Source organism: Ornithodoros turicata, chromosome 3 (genome assembly GCF_037126465.1).
Source record: "Ornithodoros turicata isolate Travis chromosome 3, ASM3712646v1, whole genome shotgun sequence".
Taxonomy (NCBI): Eukaryota; Metazoa; Arthropoda; class Arachnida; order Ixodida; family Argasidae; genus Ornithodoros; species Ornithodoros turicata.
In genome coordinates this window covers 106,602,227-106,624,067 of record NC_088203.1, presented here as the reverse complement: position 1 = coordinate 106,624,067, position 21,841 = coordinate 106,602,227, and the positions used below count along the sequence as shown (strand labels likewise).

The 21,841-nt window shown below is 45.2% G+C and overlaps 1 protein-coding gene across 3 annotated transcripts in view; it reads right to left on the bottom strand.

The window, feature by feature from the left end:
- Positions 1-20,993, bottom strand: part of LOC135387627 (uncharacterized) — a 119,426-nt gene extending 98,433 nt beyond the window's left edge. Inside the window, exons 1-3 of one of the 3 annotated variants that reach the window (XM_064616731.1) lie at positions 20,894-20,993; positions 1,969-2,092; positions 1,166-1,230 (exon numbers count right to left, since the gene is read on the bottom strand). In XM_064616731.1, coding sequence (XP_064472801.1) covers positions 1,166-1,206 — 41 coding nt within the window. In that variant the 5' untranslated portion in view covers positions 1,207-1,230; positions 1,969-2,092; positions 20,894-20,993. The remainder of the gene's footprint in view (positions 1-1,165; positions 1,231-1,968; positions 2,093-20,893) is intronic. The other 2 variants (XM_064616732.1, XM_064616736.1) reach the window with 2 other exon arrangements.
- Positions 20,994-21,841: the final 848 nt, after the last annotated feature.

Sequence of the window (21,841 nt, the reverse complement as noted above, 5' to 3'; positions counted from 1 at the left end):
GCATTTAACGACTGACAAACTGCCGCCCAACGAAGCTGTTGCATTAATAATGGCGTGGAGCGTACGAATAGTTGCAACTTCCGCTCAAAGGCAAGATATAGGCTACTTGCTGTTGCGTGCAATCTATTCTAGTGCAGGAGCAACCATTTCTGTAGAAAAACATTAACGGAAATGTAGGAATGTAGGAATTTGTGTCTACTCTCTCCATCATTTTTATATCTCAATCAATCAATCAATCAATCAATTTGTGTCAACTCGATATTCATGCAGAAGCCAAGGTGTTGTCATATGGATTGCAACTTGGGTAGCTATGTGCACACTTTCATGGCGGCTGTTTAATTAGGCGCAATTAATTAGCTAACTCTTAATTATTAGTCTTTGGGCCGATATGTCAATTGGAAAGTTCCAGAGGGTGTCGTGAAACAGCTATCGCGATTCTTTCCTACAGCGTATGCCTTGTGTGGAGTTTTGACCCTGGTAAGGAATAATGCGCCCGAAATCCGAAATCGAACCACGTGACACGAGGTGAGCGCACCTACGCGCACACTTGGGATTTCAAAGCCCTCAAGCGTACAAAACAACTACTACATGAGTTAGCTGCCGAGAAGCGACCTTCAGGAAGACTTGTACATAACGCCTTACAAGTAATTGCGTTACTTGTCATCGATTATTTTTTAAGTAATTTCTCGAGTAATCAGTTGCATGTTTGAACGAGTAATTTTTCGAGTAATCCGATTACAACTTTGAATAATCAATTACCGAGTAATCAATTACTTTTGAAGTAAAGCCTGACTCGTAATACCAATGCTCTGTGACAAATTTCCAGTGTCTGTGTTGGGGGGGGGGGGTATGTTTATTAGAACAAAGGAAAAAACTGAGTAAATGGAGTATGGGCTACACTCTTAAAAAAAGATGATTATTGCTTTCTTCTTACGCGCGAGTCTTTTGCGGTTTAGTTGACTTGAGTTGCGGTATTTCAACTGTCGCAATCTCTTGGGAGTTGGGTCTTTTCCTTTTTTTTCTTTTTCGAAACACACAGATACGTAAATTTTTGCGTGAATTAGAAGCAACGACCCGAGTAACGCGTTACTTTTATAGGCTACTCAATTATATTTTGCAACGGCAATCAATTACGTTTGCCAGACGAGTAACGGTTATCACTTACTTTGTTGGAGCAACGGGCTCATGTCTGCCTTGCCGACGCATCTGGGAAGGGTTGGTTACGCCATGCTGAAAGGCAATAAAGTATCGACAGGAAAGGTTGGCATCATTTCACATTACACTGATCATACGTAGATGGGGTAAAGTGGCGCTACTTGAAGACGGGGGCAAATTGAGGACAGTTTGGGTCTTTCGCCTGGCATTTTCTTAGCAATATTTTTTTTCTCGTCCGTGACACCAGGGGGAGCACAGCCGTTGTCTGGGCTTTGAAGTAACGCGTTGACGTTCTGCACGTGGCTTTTTAGAAAGACGTGAGACGCTGTTTTGCAGATGTGGTCGAGGTAACGGGGCCTTTTTTTGTCCCATCTGTAACTTTCGCGAGCATTGACTTCCAATTTGCTCACTTCTGCTCCCCGGCTAATAAAATATGACCTCACCGTTATGATGCTGTGTCACTGCTTTGTGTTTCCATGTTCACTACTCGTGGCTGACCGTTTCGGCTGGCCCAAACAAAAGACAAAATTTAAACCCGGCATTATTTTTTTCATGTCCTCAACTTACCAATATAGGGTGGGGTAAGTTGATGAAAATATATGTAGCCTGTCATTTTTGGCTCGTACGAAAAATGTCTGCTTTAGCACCACAGTAATTTGTGCATCATTTCACAAAGGTTTGGGGATCCAGTTAACGAATTATTCGTTAACTGGATAATCCGAATTCGAATTATATAACGAATTACAATTTAGGCGATTATTCTGACTGCTATTAGCAAAATAGCTCAACGGTCTTCAAGGTAGACCACCTTACCCTACATGGTAGATGTGCATGGTTCGAGTGGTTTTGGATCGCGTAATTGGGACCTCTCCGAGATAGCACTGATGCAAGCGAGTTCGCTGGTTGTATGTGACCAAGTGTCGTGCAGTAGATCTGCCTGCAAACAACAAAACGAAAGTATATTGCAGCTGTAATAGAAGGCTGAAAATGTATCGTTTTCAGGTTGCGGCTATCGTTCCATGTGCGTGTATGATTAAACCAACGGCGTCGCACACCACTTCGCAAGTGTTCTGAGCACGTACGTTTTTGCACGAAGCCTACAGGTTCTGGTTTCCTTTCTAACATGAAAGATATTATATAAGAAGATAATATATTATAAGATAATATATTACTAGAAACATGTCGCCCCCAAAGGCACACGCTTAAACGTTACAACAGTGTGATATTGTCACTGAAACGTCCTTCGCATTTAAAAGGGATTGTATCGAATACAGTCAAACTCCCTTATAGCGAACACCTTTTTAACGAAAATACCACTACAGCTAATTTTTTTGCGGTCCCGCTGGAGCCCTATAGGTCCAATAATGGGCATCCTTTTTAACGAAAATACCTTTACTGCGAATTTTTTTTGCTGTCCCCTGAGTTTCGTTGTAAAGGAGTTTGACTGTATATGTAGCTACAAGCAGTCAAACATGTTTTGTTGGCGACATGACACGTGATATCATCACCGTTCAAGAGCATACGTCATGTCGTACAGCACTTTATGTAATTTTATTATTTCAGGAGGACATAAATTATGAAAGGCAGCTCCTGGCGCTCGTTCCTATGGAGCAACCTTTTAAGAATGCACACCAGTAGTTTGCTCGCACAATCAATGGGTACTTCAGTATTCTGACTAGTAGTGTGGCTTGAGTTGCGACACACCAGTAAGTTCTTATTCCCAAACTATTAAGTTAAAAACAGTCTTCGTTCAAACAAAGCAGCAAGGAAGACAAAAAAAGCCGTAGCTTTCTCATGGCAAGTGCATTTTTCTGAAGTAGCAGTAAACTTGGTAGTGACACCTTTCGCTCGGCACCACACACCACCACCACACGCACCCCACACACCACCATGGCACATTCGCCACATTGGGAAGTATGCAACACAGTCATCGCTAACACGACTAGCATGGTGGAGCCTGTCTTTTGTTTTTTCCTACCAAAATGAGCCGGCCAGCGAACTGAGATTTTAAACGTAATGAGACACTTGGGGATTAAGGAATAATTGGACATAATGAGGCTTTTGACCGTAATGGGGTGGAGTATCGCCCCTGGCAATGAAACTCCCCATTCGTCATCTTAAAAGTAAGGTTGTTGATCGCAATGAGATTTTGACAGAGCAGCAAACGAGGAGGAGAAAATTAGGAAGCTCTTTAAGCTTCATTTAGATAAACGACCCCACATTTAAATCATTTCATCATTCATTTAAGTAAAGTTAAATATAGCTTTTGTAGTTGTTTGTTCCAGAACAAAATGTCGAGCACTAGCAGTTGCAAAGGGTGAATGTACACTCAGTGATCTTCTAATCCGTTAGCGAGAATATAAAATAAAACTCGTCTCGAGTTGATTGAGCGTACCAGGACAACAGCCGACCCGGGAAAGATTATTCCTAGAAGCGAAATGGAGAAATGTAATGGGCTGTCATTTGCAGCGACGCCCGCGAGCCACATTGCAAAGTTTACAGCTCAGACATTTGCAAAATAGAGCAAATACTGACACTCGTCTATATCCGGCATCTCTACGAGTGAAGTGAACTGTTTTCGACAACACAATAGGTCCACTAAGAAAAAAAAAGGTAGAATTTCCTACCCAAACTTGCAGCAGGACCGTATACTTCTACCATTTCGTGCCAATCCACATGCGATTTCTCCCCCGCGGGTATAAGCGGCGGCGTCCCTTTCCCCTTCCTCCCCTCTCTCACGTTTGCTCTATAAGAGAAAATGGTAGAATTTCCCACCCAATTAAGCTGGTAGAACGACAGATTCTACCCTGTAGTTTGTTGCTACTCTGCAGTTATACCCAAAAGGCAGACTTGTGCCCGTTACTGCAAAAAAGCAATTGATTACCGTTACCGTTACTCTTCTAGCTAAAGTAATTGATTACCGTTACAAATTACTCGTCTCAAAATGTAATTGAGTAACGAATGTAAAAGTAACGCGTTACTCGGGCCGTTACTTTGAATTCATGCAAAAATTTCCGCCCCTGTGTGCTTCGAAAAAAAAAAAAAAAGAAAAACCTCAACTCCCACGTGATTGGGACAGCTAAAATAGCGCTAAAGACTCGCGCGCGAGAAGTAGCAATAATACTTTTCCGCTTACTACAGTAGAATAGCCCAACAAAGACACAGGAAATTTGTCACAGAGCATTGTTATTTTGAGTCAGACTCTAGTTCAAAGGTAATTGATTACTCAAAATTGTAATCAAATTACTTGAAAAATTACTTGTTCAAAAATGTAATTGATTACTCGAAAAATTACTCAAAAAGTAATTGGTTACAAGTAGCGCAATTACTTGTAACGCGTTACGTACAAGTCTGCCAAAAGGTAAAACTGGTTGGAGTAGAAATGTGGTTGCAATGCAGCTCTACCGAAATGGGTAGAAAATCACACTTTTTTTTTCTTAGAGTGTATGGCTCTCATCATCATCACAGCTGGACGCCAGCGTCTTTTTGTTTTTGTTTTTTTCTCAGCAGTACATTCATGCGTGTTAATGTGGGGGTATGAAACCACTTTCTCTTCTTCCAAGAGCAAAGGCCGCGACCTGTTGACGTCTGGTGAACGAGGCCAGAATTAAAAAAAAAAAAAAGAAGAAGAAAAGCAAGTTTATTTAAAATCCTAGCAAATAACTACGATATTAGCTTTAGAAGTGACTTCATGCGTCACAAGAGCAGCCTTTTCGTTCCGCTTCTTGCCTTTAAAGCGTTTGCTTACCTTCTTCTCCGTCGTTTAAACGTCTTCTCTTTTCTTTCTACTGCTGTCCTCGCACTCTCTAAACTGCAATTAGCTTTAGAGGCACCGAAAATATAAAGAGTGGGAGTATAATTAAGCAGGAAGTAAACGCAGGTTGACTTCGGGATAGGAACCCCCGCAGAATACAGCTTAAAGGGACGCACTTTTACCAGAATTTAAATACATATACATACTAGACCCAGAGTTGTACGTAACGCGTTACTAGTAATTGCGTTACTAGTAATCAATTACTTTTTGAGTAATTTCTAACGTAATCAATTAATTTTGTGAGCAAGTAATTTTCCAAGTAATCTGATTACAATTTTCGGTAATCAATTACCGAGTAATCGATTACTTTTTTAACCTTCTGTCAACAATGGCAACCCTTTTCAGCAAGTCAATCTGTTCTATTCCACCACGAGTTCGACTGAATCAATGACGCAGAGGTCACTACGACGGCCATCTCTAGTCCACACGTGTTCCATGATAATCTCTTGCAACCGCGACATACTGGAGCAACAGTAAAATAGGTGACTGTATTGATAAATTGTGCGGGCTGAACATAACAATAGTAACAAAACGAAGCGGACGTTTCGATGTTGTTTTAAATTCGTATTTAAATCTGTAATAAACGCCCGTATGTGTTTTGTATGTTGCTTTGAAATGTATTTGTGAATTTCACTTATGTATGTTGGTGATGCAACAAGAGCTGCATGGTTGCATTCACTCCAGGCATGTTGGCTTTGTTAATGCCCACAATTTAAAAGTAACGGGAAAAGTAACGCGTTACATTTTTAATCGATAACGTATTACATTTTGCATGAGGTAATTTGTAACAGTAAAGAATTACTTTTCGCGCAATAGTAACAGTAATTGTAATCAATTACTTTTTTCCTAGACCATTGAAATATTCGAAAGAAGCTAGACAGATGATGGACCTTGTCGATAACTTGGTGTTGCATACAGCGAATGAACACTGAAAGGGAATCTATTTTCACGTTGTTGACGCCCCTCTATCTCACGGGCTAGACCCTCGAGCTGAAATTATTCAAGTTCGTAGTTGTCACCTCACCGGCGACGTCTTCTGAACCATTCCTGCATTTGAGAAGAACACGTAGTAAAAGTTGGGCCGGTTCTTTTTCCGCTTTCCACCCACAGCTGGCTGCCCCTGTTTTGTTTTTCTCACTCAACCTGCTAGCTGTTGCCGGTTGATCCTAGTTGACCCTGTTGCGCTCGGTTAAGAAACTGGATAGCCACTTCAATAGCGAGTTTTAGAGGAGCGGAAAATGTTCACGATAACGGCTCTAAAAACATTTTAAGCCCACCGCAGTGTTTCTGCGAAGCTGGTGACATCACTCGCTAAGCTTAGATTTGAATTTGTTAGTTTGAATTCGGCCAAGTGATGTCTCTAACTCGCGTTATGGGAGACGAAAAGTTCAAGATCGGGCTCCTGATCTCCCGCTTCCTGGTATCATGAAACCTCGCTTCATCTGGGTAGCGTGAAACAAAATATCACACTCGCAGGCCCCGACATATGCAAACGGCGACGTTGCTGCCGAAATGTTGTTTTGTGCTCTGGAACTCGGGCTTTCTCACACTGTCCCGTTTCACCTAAATAAGAACCCCCCCACATGATAATCGAATTTCGTAAACAACCGCGGAGCAGCATTGTACAAATATATCCCTACGTTTCATGTCTCACTCGCTATCCTTCGTCTGAGAGTTGACAACAACCGGTGGGAGAAGAAAGATTCTTTCCCCCTTCAAAAACCACTCTCACCCCTTGCCTCACTGCCGTTTTCCTTTAGATTATGCGAGACATTATGAGCGTAAGAGATCACCGACAACCTAGAAAATTCATTTTTAAAACGACGATTGCAAGGCCCCACGTACATCAGAACGTTATAGTGCAAACTCCCACGATAAGCTCCTCCGGATTCCTTGCGTCCCGCAACCATTTCAACTGTAGCTGAAACTTCCTTTACGCCCCGCGAGGTGTGCAGAGGGGCTTGAGGCGATTTAACTGACATCTGAACTATATACGCTCCTTTCACTACTTTTGGCTCATTGGATGTGAAAGGTAAAATGGGCTTAATCGGCCTTTGCTGGTAACGCCAGCAAAGATGATCCCCTGTCTCGATCGATTAACGATCCTCCTACCATTCGCTCTACCGTCAATTGAAGGTCCGCACCCTCAAAAGTTCTCCTATCCTCGTCAGACCCGAGAAAAAAAACTACAGAAATATTTTCGATGAAATCACTTTATTTTTGCTCAAAGTATCGAATACAACTAGATGAAAAAACCTAGAAATAGATATATCAAATTTCGAGGAAGAACTGTGTGTTACCCGATTGGGTACTACAGGTCATGGAGCGTATGAAAGTCGAGAAGACGACTGCGATTTAGAGGGCACATAAACACGTCGCAATTGATGCAGCAAACCCTGGTTTTCCCTGGCAGGAGTTTGACAATGGCCCCAAACAGTTCGTTCTCTTTTTGATTCTCCATCCAGTGTTCTTGCCCGTATAAATCTCCAAGTCTATCACAAAGCTTTGTGATGTAGCGAGAATGAAATTATTCAGCTTCACCGGGTCCGGTTTGGTTAGGAAATATTGTCGAGCGGGGCACTGTCCTCCAAACGAAATGATTTACTCGTCCCACCATAAGTTGTGGGTTCTTAGAACCTTCAAATAGACTGATCAAAACGAATCTAAAACAGGCTGAGTATGGCACAGCTTGTTCTCCATTTGTTAATCTGAGATACCAGGGATGCTTACAAAGTGGAGTGCATTTCTTAGTTCAAAGATCCTATCTCTTGTCATGGGTTCATTGACCAGGGGAACTGACAGCGATCGAGACAAATACGTGCCTGCTCTTGGTGGACCATCAAGTTCGTGACCGTGCAAGCGCATCGTTCGTTTTTACGAACTTGTGATTGCTTCTGGGTCATATCTTTTCCAGCAAATTATGCTTCAAATTGCAGCTGGTGCAGCATCCTGTGCCTCGGAATATTTATCTCGTTCCTCTGGTTCAAGGTCGCTGGTATCGTCAACAAATCCTGTCTTCAGTCAGCAAACAGGCCAACAGCAGCACATGAAGATGTGAAGTTTTCGTCTCCAGAGTCATACATATCGCTGGAGATGAATCCCTTCGTCCGTAAAAACTTCCCTGAAAATGTTAAAATCACGAGCACCGAAAAATGCACATCTGCATAACAACGGATAAGTGACCCGAAATACTCGATTGAGTACCAAAAGCAAAAGCCGGTTACCAGAAAGAAGGTAAGGGTCGCATCGGACTTCTGAGGAAATTTACAAAATCAGTTGGGTTCACTAAGTTCACAGCTACTCAGAAATGCATATTTTGGCCGTAAGAGAAGACGCAGAAGTCGAAATTCACGTGTTCGCCGGCCCATGCCCGCTCCACTTGACTTCGCCATCTTTAAACGCCCGAGCGCCCTTAAAAGTGCCCGAGCGCCGCGGCTGCGATGGCTCCCTCCTTTGGCAGAAGTGGAAACCAATCCGTACCTGATCGGGTACTGCCGGCTTTGTAGCCAGAAATTTTACCTAATTGTTTCTTCAGCTTTATCAGAAGTACACAAATGGGTACCCATGGAACGAGGAGGCTATTCCGTCTAAGTGCCGCTCCTGCTCTGTGACGTATAGAGAGAAGGGGTGTCAAACTATCACGAGCTTAGGCCAAAGTAAGGTTTACTGGAAAGTTGACGAAAGTTGAAAGTGCTGGAAAGTTGAAAGTGCTACCAAATTGACGGTGTAGTTCCGTACCCGAACCACTGAACTTGAAGAGTTGGTGGAACCGTCGGAAAGCTAAATATTGCGTAAAAGTAAAAGAAAGTCCGGTACCGAACCCAAACACCTTTTTTCGTTTTTGTCTAGAACCGTTCTTTATGCGCATTCGAACAACAGCCTCTGAAGTACTTCTACAGTAGGAGAAACACGGCCAAGCTCAGCCAAACGGATTCGGAGGTTGTCATCTCGTGAAAGGTGTAGGCGTTGTGTTGGGTTAGGTCAGGACAGACGTCTCACGCGACGTTCGGCGTTCATTGCTGATGAAAGATGAAAGTCACTGAAAAGGTTAGCCAGCTGTAGGACTCGAACCAACCCGAGAGAGAAGCTGAGAGAGTGGCTGGTTTATCCCTTCAGATGACGCACCCTGGAAATCGCTGAGAAGGCGTGTTAGCTTAGCTCAATTGGTAGAGCCCTGGAACGGCAATCCAGAAGATGTGGGTTCGAGTCCTACAGCTGGCTAACCTTTTCAGTGACTTTCATCTTTCATCGTTAATTTCTTAGGCAAATTGAGGCTTGTATGTATTTGTCCCTTCTATGTTGTTCCAGCCTCAGAACATCAGTTCTTTCATGTTCATTGCTGGTTTATTTGTTCCGTTCAATGTATTCAGTGTAACGCACCTGATGAAGGACGGACTCCGTCCGAAAGCTCCTTTTGTAGTGAAATAAATTATTTAAATGTTTCAATCTCTTTAAATACTTATCCTACCCTCTTCCTTCAAGTGAAATGGTTTGAGTTAATGAGTTTCGTAAAAAAAAATGAGGTTAGGGAACCACATCCCGAGTACCCATTGCCACGAGATTCCCCGGAACTCTCGTCAGTCTCGAGTCCGGGTCACCAACTCTCACAGAGCCCCGTGCGCTTGTTCGTGCTCCTCCCTTTTCTTCTCTAACGGCAACCAAATTTTTGATGCGCTTGCCACACTGGAGCCTCGTTATATTTTAAGCTGCGTTAAGTCCTGCTGTCAACCTCTGACAGGAATAAGCTGCTCGAAACACGGCCTGTACGCACACACCCCGTTTCTGTTGTATCGTATCGCTTCAACAACCACAAAAACTGCTCCACTGCATAGCTTACGGAGATTTGAAACCACACAAACCGAAACTTAACTACGGTTCTTTCCACAGCGTCAACAACTCCCTGCGTGAGAAGAGAGCACAAATACAAACACCCTTGGAAGAGCGCAAATACCCATCTCGGATCAAGAGGAGCAATCTTTGCACTTGTCGGTGTCCGTGGGTGTGATATTTCACGACACGCGGATAAAATCGAGGTTTCACGACAGCAGGGGATTTGGGAGGCTTCTTTGATTGCGAAGGGAGGGGGATAGGTGCGCGTTAGCCTTACGGAAAAAAGAAACTAAATCTGTTGTCTTGGTGGCAGGGTACAAGTTGCTTAGACACGCAGTCTTCCGCGAGGGACGTTAAATACGGGGGGCGGTGTGATGAGCTTTCATCGCACGTTAAAGAACCCTCAGGTGGGCAAAAGCAATCCACAGACCGACCGCTGTGGCGTCGCTCATGATCTCAGTTGCCTCGCGACGAAACACTCAATTATTAAAAATTAAATTAAATCTGTTGTCAATAACAACAAAAACAACAATTATATTCTGACGATGAAGTGGGGAATTTTTCCACTCTGGGAGTAGAGCGCGTCAGTAAACTTACGTTGACAGTGCCCTATCTGTGTGTGTCTTCCCTGTTCCTTTAGCGCTTTTAGTGGTATATGCAGGCAATGTTTTCGTCACTCCACGACGGGTTTATTTACAGAACGGTCAATCGAAACGTATTTCATAGTACAGTCAATGTACAGCGCTACGGAGTAAGATAGCCAAGTCCAGCTTGCTTTTAGCGCCCCCGTTCAAAGAGATGTTTTTTTTAGTCCCTAAATGATGTCCTCCCCTCGACGTCACGCCCTTGCACCAAAGCAAGAAAACAGCATAACCCTCGCGCAAACGTTAGTTCGGCTGACCAACATGGCCCGTGTTTTGGCGCTAGAATCTGGGAGTTCCCAGATTCTAGCGCCGAAACAGGGGACGTGTTGGCAATTGGCATACTCCCTTTGGCATAGACTCCAATTTGGCTTCCACTTAATTGTTGTACGAGTCTTCCGACTAACCTGCCACTGAGATTGATCCATCTTAAGCAAAGTCGAAGGTGCTGTGTAAAAGCTTTAAAGCTACGCCATTCAGGGTCATGCGAGCAAAAGCCTAGCTGGAACAATTAATCACTTTCTGCCCTGAAGTGTCACATCTGATGTGTACGTTTCTTAATTTCATTGGTTCTAATTGAGTATTTCATGTGTAATTAACATAAATGGTTACTAATTTCATGCACCATCGTCAGTGGAGTTCTATGTACCTATATTTTGCTTTGGTCTCTATGTAGACGTCGTCTTCCAGAATGCATGCTTTTTTGGAGCACCCGGAGGTTATCTGGTATTTCTTGGTCTAATAGTCTGCTTGTAGGAGGAAATTCACAGTAGATTATATTCCATATTTATGATACTATTGGACATTACATATTAGGACATTCATATATTTTAGAAGCAAATAAAATAAATGAATATTGAAGTCAAGTTTGAGTCAATTAGGACAGTGTTTGTCAGGATTTTTGTTATAAAAAGAGTATAAATATGACTCCCTTTGGCATACTCGGCACTGTATACCGGGTGTCTCAGTTAAATCCCCGGGCAAAATAATTCGCGAACGGGTGCACCAATCGAATAACTTTCGTTTTTACAAGTATCTGTATGGTGCCACTTACTGGCTGCGTACCCTGTGCATGAGTTGGAGGCGCTCATTATTTGAATAAAAAATCAAACCAGTTTCTTGAAAAACATAACTTCTAAAGCAGGGCGCCGTCGGCATTAGAATGGGTGATACACCTTTTAGAGAAAAATCTGCCACCGAAGCTTGTTATTTGTTGCAGTAATTAGTTGGTTTCGGTTGACACATTTTTGCCGCGGTGGTTCGGTGAAGCGCAAAAGGACGCTCTTCGACTCTACCAATGAATTATGTGTCCTTCCGCTTACTTCGCAATGGGGAGTGTCTTGCAAAAAAGGAAGTTCTTCGATCGGTACACCGGTTTGCGAATTATTTATCCCGGGCATTTAACTGAGACACCGTGTATAGAGTGCCGTGTATGCGAAAGGGAGTCTGGCCATTAGGAGGAACCTAAAAAAAAGAGGCTTGTTTCCTACGCGGGCCGCCATGACACCAAAATGTCCCCCAAAATGGCGGCGAATAGCTTGGAACGGCGAGACGGGATTTCCTAAGAACTTTTTTTTTTTTTCACAACTTCAATTTTATTCCGTAAGTGTACTTTCTGTTGCAATTATCTTACAAGTCACGTTGAGATTACGCTCCAGTGTCGATGTTTACTTGAAAGGAATATGTTTCGTGGCCCTTGTTAGGCCTAGAAAAGGTAGCGATCGCATGCAACTAGCAAGAGAAACGCTACGGATAGCCAAAAAAAATTCGTTTGATGACAGACTTTTGTTGATATTCGCGACTCCAGCGAACTATAGGTGGCGCACGCCGAACCTGCTGGACTCGAGGGTTGCCAGTTCCACCGCTAGGTGGCTACGGCTTCGCTGGAGTCGCGAATACACACCTTTGCCCGTTCTTGATTCAATCTTGTTATGTTTCATAGTTAAGCTACGTATAATACCGGCAGTCCATCACGCGATTCTGCCGGCCAACCACTTCTGCTAGCAAGTACTTCTGCTGTTCTGCATCTTCCCGACATGCCCTCTCCATCCAGATGGCGCCCATAAAAGTGGACGCAAATTCCTGAGCTCACAAAGCAAACAACAGGTCCCATGCACAGCCTGTGAACTCGAGTCGTGCCATCTCATTCTTCAGTGCCCCACCCTCACTCTCAACGCACTAACCTCATCTTTTTTAAGTCATCTCTTTCCTCTAGTCCTTTCACGGTTCGCTTGTCATCTCTTTTTTTTAAGACATCTTTGTCTTTAATCTGTCACATCCGCCTTTCACCGTTTCTTAGTTTATCCTTTATCTCCTAATTATTTTCTTTTCGTTCTATTTATTTTATTCTTTCATTTCTTTTTCTTTTAGGAATGGCAAGCCGACATCCCGTTTGGCTGACCTTTTCTTTTTCTAATAGATATATCCCCCCCCCCCCGCCCCCGGCCTAAGTAACAGAATGGGAGACAATGTCACATTACGAATACAGTGAACTATGGTGTAAGTTTTCGCATTTGCATTTCAATGTTGCGTAAGATACTTATTGTAAATCAGGGGCTTTGAGATACACAATCCAATCTCAGAACCACTGTCACGCTATTTGTAATCGACAATCACTACGCAAACAATCCTAGAAAGGCTCGAATAGTGTCAACTCCGTATAGAAGAACGTTAAACATTTGCCCGGTTAATGAGACACTTTAAAAGCGTGTCTTTCGTGTACACTGCTTTTCGGAATCTCGGCGTATGCATGGCACAGTTTGCCTGAAGCTAGAGTCACTAAATAAGCTTCGCTTCAGAGTATCGACACTGAGGTCCAAGGCAGAGTAGGAGCGCCATCTTGTTTCCGAACCACACCGGTATCATCCCCATTTGAGGACCAAAGATGGCTAACATAATGCTCCCTGTGGGATAGAGAAGCGTGTACGATTATTGCGCGACGCATGTATTGTCAACCAGAGCGTCCCGAGGATGTCAAGGTGAGCTTAAGGCCGTCAACTGCTGCTTGCAAACGAAAGGAACATTTCACCCGCGCACGATAGATGGCATCGCGCGCTAACGCGCGCATTGCGCGTGCGTAGCGTGGCGCGGAAACAAGATGGCGTATGCACGCTCTTAGAACTCACTGTCGATACTCTGAAGCGTAGCTTATTTAGTGACTCTACCTGAAGCCATCGAGTGGGGGTTTTGATTCAATTTTGTCGACGGTATTTGTGAGGCGACACGTACAAACAAAACTCTCATGCACAAGACAAAGCGACACATTGGAGTAACATTAGAGAACATCAAATTTTGAATTTAACTGGTTAGCATAGGCCAAGGCGCATTGTTGTGAACGCAACAATAAACGGTTTTAGAGGATCTTAAAGGAGCAACGAGGTGAAATTTAACGTGGCTGGAAAGGCGAAACTATGTCTCAGTCATCAAGCTGTCCCCATCAGGAGTAACCGTGCAAAACATTTTCTCTGTGCGGTGTATCATGGGTGGCACGTATCTGCTGACTATTTCCCGCCGCAGGAGTAAGAAGTTCCGGTACTCCATTCACCAGCTGAAGCCCCATCTGCCGCATTTTAGGGTTGAGCCACAAATAAGCACGTTGAACTCCACCTTGGACCCTCGCCCTTCCATCCACTTCGCTTTTCGTTCCCGGCTTAAAGAGAAAGTGTGATGTTACTCCAGGTGTGTCCAAAACGCTCACTTGGAGTATGATGAGCGACCAGTACGCGGGCTTCATTCGTGTTTTTACGGACGGCTCATTCAAACGAGCTCCGCATGCGCCTACACTCTTAAAAATGAACCTCACCACATAGCACGCTCTTAGCCAACAATTATCCTGAATGACATCGTTCGCGCCCCAGATTTGTTGAAAACGGGAGGCGCTCGCCTTTTTTGTACGCCTTTTGCAGTACATAATTGGTACAAAAAAAAAACTCGTACGCCTCCCGTTTTCAACAAATCGCGAACGATGTCATTCGGGATGATGGTTGGCTAGGAGCATGCTATGCGGTGAAGTTCATTTTTGACACTGTCAGACATATGTCGGCACAGTTCCCTTAGAGGCCGGCCCAGGATGCACATTCCCCGTCAGTCGTGACGTTGCCCACCTCTGTGACAACGGCGAGCCCTTTCACCCGCACCATCACCACCACCACATGTTATTCCCTCCGAAGACATAACTGGCAATTCCCGTATCTCGACTTATCCCACGACTTCAACGTGTGCTGAGGTGCATGCTTTGCATTTTGAGATGCGCGAGACAGAGCAGTGGTGGGTTCGACCATGGGTCTTCTACACATTGTCTAAGGCTGCCCTCCAGTGTCTGGCAGCAATGGGCACCCACGGGCGTGTTCATTGTTGTTTGTAAGTGAGCGGCGCCGGCAGGGCGGGGAAGAGGAGGAGGAAGAGAGATTGAGAATCGAATGGAACAGGAATAAACAGTTTTGAGACCGCAAAGTCTTACAATTGGCGCAGCCGACACTGAATATGTGGGTTGAGCTCCACGCCGAAGCGGACTCGACCGGACACCTGCTTTTTACAAGCTGTACGCCGGCGGATGAGGAAGCCGTGCAACTTCATATCCAGGACGGTGTACAGCTGCATGAGAGACGCACTACTCCTACTGAAGAACTAAGCTACAGACAGTCAATGAAGAGGTCCTACGATAAGCGCCACTCGAACAAGATCCCTGTGGTACGAGTAGGAGACCTGGTCATGGTACGCAAAGGTATCCCTGGTACGGCTCGCAGTATCCACGGCCCCTACATCGTCCAGAAAACAGCTCACAAAAACGACGTCCTCAAAAACATTGTATATGTAGCGCCGTCTGGACATTCTGAATGTGCGGCAGCAAGTAATGTCATCCCTTACCATCTCAGGAGAGATGAAGCTCAACTGGGGGAGAATTGTAAGTGAGCGGCGCCGGCAGGGCGGGGAAGAGGAGGAGGAAGAGAGATTGAGAATCGAATGGAACAGGAATAAACAGTTTTGAGACCGCAAAGTCTTACATTGTTGATGTGCCTGAATCTTGCAAGAAGCTGTTGGACATGGGTCATTGCATAGTGTTACAGTGGGTACCTGGGGGATCAAGTGTGTTCCACATTATGAATTGAACCAGGCCAGGAAGTTTAGATGCTCCGAGCGTTTAACGCGTTTTCCTTTGTGCCGGGGGTCGGATTGCCGTTCCGTGATCTCTCCCTCGAGCTGTACCCTCAAGCCTTCGTTGCCATCCTCGTGGCAGATCGACTCCTCCTCTCCTCAAGTCCTGGACCTCCATCGCCAGGCTTCATGCCTCAAACAGACGTCGCATTGCCACAGGAGGTAGTTAGCCATTTCGAATCATTGTTAAGGGAAAGATAATTCAGTAGACCCTGTTACACGAGGCATTACGGTACACAGATTACGGGACCCAATGTGGTGGCATAGACTTCCATAGCACTGTCAACCTGCAGAAGCATGGCCTAACAGTACAGAAGAACTGGCTACTTCTGCGTCTGAGGTCCCTATCGACGAGCTCCCTCCTGTTGAGGCGCTCAGTCTGTCCTGCTCCTTCTCCTGCAACAGCCGCTGTCACTGACATGGTCATCGTCGCACGCGTCGTCCTCTCATGGTCGCAAGCCACACGGAACGAGACATCATAGCCCGAACCTTTACCCTCAGGCTCCCAGAGAGGAGCCATACAACCCGTACATGGTACCGTGATGTTACAGGTAAGGTTTGTCTGCCCAGTGTGGCCTCCACAGCCTTACAGCCTCCACAAGCCGTTTACATATTCGTCACACATGTATCCGGCAGTTCCTTGCCGAAACTATACCACGTATAACGTATTCCACTGATGGAGTTTGTCGTCGCTTGCCGCTGCAGTCGTAAAGGAGAATCCCTTCTCCACCGGCTACGACTCAATGTTGCCGTACACCCTCACTTTTCTTGAAAATGGGTAAGCTAAGTTCACCAAACTGCAATGTCCGTGGCGTGGAAGCTGACATCCCACCCCAGCTCCTGCATTGCCAGCAGCACCTTCACCACAGGAACACCCTCCGTTGCAGTCTGCTCCGGATTGGCCGTAATGACTTTAAGTTGGCCGCTTTCCTTGGTCCCGTCCTGCACCCCAACCAGTGGGCTGTCACTGCCACTCTCCTCAGTTTTCTCGCAGTCTCAGGACTCATGAACTGCATGTGATGTTTTTGGAGCCTCTTTTCTTCTTTCCTTCTTTTTCTTTTCCATTTTCTCTTTCCCTTTTTTTCGAACAGCAAGCTGGATCTTTGCCCTGCTAACCTGTCCTTTCTTTTTTTTTTAATAAACATATACCCGCCCCTTGTATCCACAATTAATGCAAATAGAGTGAGAGCTACACATTAGCGCCGCTTGTACACTCATTCATTTTGGCCAATGAGTAGAAGGAGGCTTGGAAGACTAATATCATGCATGGGTCGATGAACAACCAACGCAGAGCGGCGGACTAGCTCTTAATAGAGTGCTCCATTAACAATATGCGCGTATATTCTAAAGGGAACTTCCCTTCATTTGCGCGGTGTAGCTCTCTGAGAATATTTAATAGTACAGTCGTATTTAATAGTAAGGAGAGGAATCTAGCTGCAGGCTGTATGTACATGGAAGCGGTGTGGAAGCTGTAAATGTTAAGTTCACTGCGTTTTCAGATAAAATGTCGCAATGCACCGGCCCTAATTGTAATTCACCATTGATCAACGTTTAACTGGGTCTTATCCTGCAAGATGACACGTGTATGCGGACGCATTACACCTCATACCTACAACCTCATATCTACACGTAACGTGTCATTTGACCTTTGTAAAAAAACGGCTCAACAGAAAAATATGGGGTAAGCGGCTGCCTTCCGGTCATTGAATTGGCCACCTATCAAAAATAATTTTGACGACTTTTAATTGAAATAAATTAAATTCTTGGAATTGAACTCGGAAATTTGCCTAGTCAATGTAACGTTTTTCTTGCTAAGAGGCACTCCGACCTCGTACTACAGCAACTGACTATGGATTTCATCGGCATCGCATATGACGGGTTCTGCACTGTCTTCACAGATGGCTCCTCAACGAAAACTTCGTCATCCTCATCTTTTGTGATACCCTCGATACCGCTCGCCCAGGGCTGTCTGTTGCCCCGTCGCACCTCTTCGACCTCAATCGAGCTGTACGAAATCCTTCTGTTTTTGCAATATGCGACCAACTGCGACCCACAGCGATGGGTATAGTCTGTACGGGCTCCAGCCCGCCTGCACCTTTGCACTTCTACCATTCAAGTCAGCTCTTCGATGTCTGAAAACCGTAGGTCTCCGCGGCTCACTGGCCACACTTGTGATAAATAGTCTACGCCTACTGAAGTCCGTAACTGCCCACGACCACACCATCGATTTTCAATGGATCCCGGGTCATTGCGGAATCTCTGGCAACCACGTTGCCGACGCTGCGGCAGCGGCCGCTCACCACCAGCGCAAGTGCTTCCCGATTGTACTCCAAAGGGGGGATAGATGGTTCGAAACAAACGTATATCCCCCCGCCCCCCACGGTTCCTTCTTCGTGACTGGGCTGCCTCCTTATCCGTCGAACAATGCGTCGGGATGTCCCTGTCAGTACGATACAGGGAATGGTGGACCCAACATTCTCGTGCCGCTTACCGACATCTTTACCGCGCGTCATTAAGTCCCTCCTACATCGCTTACGGCTGAATGTTGCCTTTACGCCGTACTCCCGTTACAAGATAGGGTGTGCCTGTAGCCCCCTGTGCCCGGAGGGTGGTGTGCCAGCGACCGCGCACCATGTGATCATCGCATGTGCCACTTACAGGAGGGAGCGTCACATGTTGGCAAACGATTTTGCGCGGATTGACAGCCGACCCCTCGACCCCAGACTCATTTTGGGACCATGGGTCAAACGAAAGCAGATGTCCGTCTTCGACCCTTTATCAAATTCCTCGAAACTACCGGCCTGACCGACTCGCTCTAAGACCCCGTCAGCGTCGTCAGCATCATCCTCATCACAATACTCTCATTTTTCCCCTTTCCCCCCATCCTTTCTTTATAACACGGTATAGCTAAACAACAAAAGTGCTGAAACATCAATTCGGCTTTTTTGTACAGCTCTCTGCAACGTTAACTTGAACGCGCCGTCGGCTGGCGGAGCAGTTGGAGAGCCACCCTGTCGGCGCTGTGCAGGACTATAGGGGAAAAGTGTTGTGGGCTATCCCACTCGTGCTGGGGGGTGTTTATCGAGAAGTAGACGCTCCGCTCCAGAATCGCGGAGGAGGTTTCTCGAAAAACACCCCCAAACACGAGTGGGATAGCCCACAGCGCATTCTCCCTGTAGTTCGACGTACCGGCGACAGGGTGGCTCTCCAACTGCTCCGCAGGCCGTTGCCGCGTTCAAGTTAACGTTGCAAGGAGCAGTACAAGGGCACTGTAAAGTATCCAATTTGCTTCAACATGGTAACTGTAGCTGTAAGTAGTTACATTTCAAAAACAGCATCTGTAACTATAAATCAGGTACTATATTTGAAGACTAGCTGTTACTTAGTTACGTATTTTCATTGACTCACCCATGACTGGGAAAAGGGATATACGGTAGTGGCTGTACGTATACTCACACAATGGGCTGCTGCAAAAGGGTACTCTGGGACTCTGACTTTACACTGAACCACCACAGTGAATCGTTGGTTCATTTGCGCTCGAAAATGCTGGGTGCCATATCCCACCTTACAGGGCAATTCAGATTGCCTTATTCTATTGTGCGCCTGACGCAGTTCTCATCTGTCTTCTGTAGGGGTGTTCGAATATTCGAGTTCGAATCGAATATCAAACGCTCGAACTATTCGATTCACGAATCGAATATCAAATTTTTGGTTTGCCCGAATGTTCGAATATTCCCCGAATGTGAACGACACCACCCTCGAAAGTGGGCTTCACCTGATGCTGCTATGGATGAGGTGAAGCCTGTTTTTGCGAAACTGTCAGTCCTGCAGGGCCAACACAGCCGGGAGGGTCATCCAAAGTTAATTGTGTGTACATCGTCTGGGAAAGGGGCGACGTCCCTTCCACGTGCACTTTAGCGATGCCGACGGGGGAATTTAATTTGACGTCTGTGAGGTTGCCATTAAAAGTTGGGACTCTCGAATAATGACTGCGGCCCACGAACAAAAAGAGCGCGTTAAAGACATCCTTTAGGTTCAAAAGTTAACTTCCCTGAGCGAGACATAAGCTTCGTTTACGTGAATGCGACAAAAGCTTATCGCAACAAATCCTTTCCGACAGAGCAACGTCAACCATTCCACCAGTCGGGATAGGTGATAGGGAGAAGTGTGATAACTCGATACTATATGCTTCAGGGTCAGTTCCATTCCATTCCGAGGAATGGAGATTTGTGTTAATTCCATTCCTACCAATTCCTTGAAATGAAAAGGTATGGCCAATTCCCACTCCTGGAATGGGCTTGGCAACCCTATTCCGTTCCGTTAATTCCATCAGTGAAATAAAAGGGACCGGTAACCGTACTAGCTAGCCCAGCAGCCACAGGGACGCGCAGACCATTCCATTCCTAGGACAGTCTCCGGCATTTCATTCCAATTCCGAGCTGTGATAAATCTGGAATCCTTCCGGAATCAGTCCAACTCCGGAGTGGCAACTCTGCAACCCTGATATGCTTCAATCGCATTCACGTAACCGCGGCTATACACATTCCAGCAAAGAAGCTAAAGGCAACGCTGAGGAAGTACGCCAATTTGTTTCTTTCGCAAGTGACATGTGGTTGTCCGAAACAATAATTACAGCCTCATCTGTATGCCGCTGCCTAGCATAAAATTTTACAGCTTTTTACATCAATTTTACAGCATTTAAAATACAACTTTCTGTCGGTGCCACCAAGCCCAATCAGTTAAGTAAATGAAATTTAAAAACAAATTTAAATGAAAATAATCACACCTGTAAGTGTAGACGCGCCTGAAAAGCAGGAAGCACTCTCACGTAAAATTAAAGAGTAGGGGTTTCCCGCAGAAAAATTGCGTGTCTCTCTTGTGACAATTAATGCCAGAAAATGGGCTATAAATTGCGAACTTTTCGTGCGAAACCCAGGTATTACAAAATTTGTACGAATATTCGGTATTGGGCATTTTTTTTCTCCCATTCGATTCGACTCGAAATATTCGGATTGGCACACCCCTAGTTGTCCGGAACCCTTTCAAACACAAATACTGACATGCTTGAAAATGCCCGGAAGCGTCTTGTAAGAAGACAGGTAATTCCGGTGGAGATTGTACTACGTCTATGTGGTCCTAGGAATTTCAACATTGAAGAATAGAAGGCACATGTCTGACATAGTGTTTCATCACAAATAGTAAGAGGTTGCATTGATTGTCCGCATTTGTTTGCTCCCGTAAATTTCAGTGCCCCCCCCCTAAAAGGGCCAGAAAGAATACGTTAAGTAAAGATTCATACCTTGAGTTTGAGGAGTACTGAAAGGACGGCACAGCTACACTAACTCGAAACCAGCAAAGAAGTGTTCACATTTCAGAACGCAGTAAGAGGGAGAGGATGTTAAGAAGAGAGGGTTTCAGATCCATAGAGGGGTTAAGTAATGCCTTCCGGTATGCGAGCCATGTGTGCCGTTCACAGGTTGACACGTGCCCGAGTATACTTTATCTGGTACGCACACTCGCAAGATAGCACAACTTGTACATGTGTGACCGATTTCCGATGTTCTATCAAATTCTTAACAGCTAAGAAATGTTCTCTAAACCGGTTCACAACACACAGAGCAACTTGCCCCACATAACACGAGTCACACGACAACGGTGTCTGGTACACCACTTGCAAGAAATAAACTGGTTTTTATGTTTTGTGTCACACACCATCTCACCGTGATTCATGGCGAATGACGTTAAAGCTCGCACCCTATTTTGTACATTGGAAGCAACTTAGTGTACTTTTGAAGTTAGTAGCACTTAGTAGTTAGTGTAGACTGTTCAGTGTGTCATCATTTCCGTCCTCCTCAAACTCAAGGTATGAATCTTCAGTCCACGTCACACCAGCCGACTTGCCTTATTCTTCTTTCAACAATGTCTTACTTTATTCTCTTCCTGTCAGTCATACGGCACCAATCTCGCGGCTTCAAACATTTTACGAGCGAAATTTATCTCATACTATTGGTATACTTCAACCATTCACTCCCAAACAGAAAACAGGCACTCTATAGCGTAGTTTTGTCGCACAGGTTCGAGAGCCCTGTTCGTCTGTGAGTCGAAATGAAGCGCAAGACGTCTACACAAACATTGAAATGAGGAACTGCTGGGCGTATTAAGTCACCATGAGGATAACGTCTGTGTTTCACTGCTTTGGTTTGAGAAATTGAGTTGGCCCATGGAAAGTCGAATTTGTGCAGTGCTA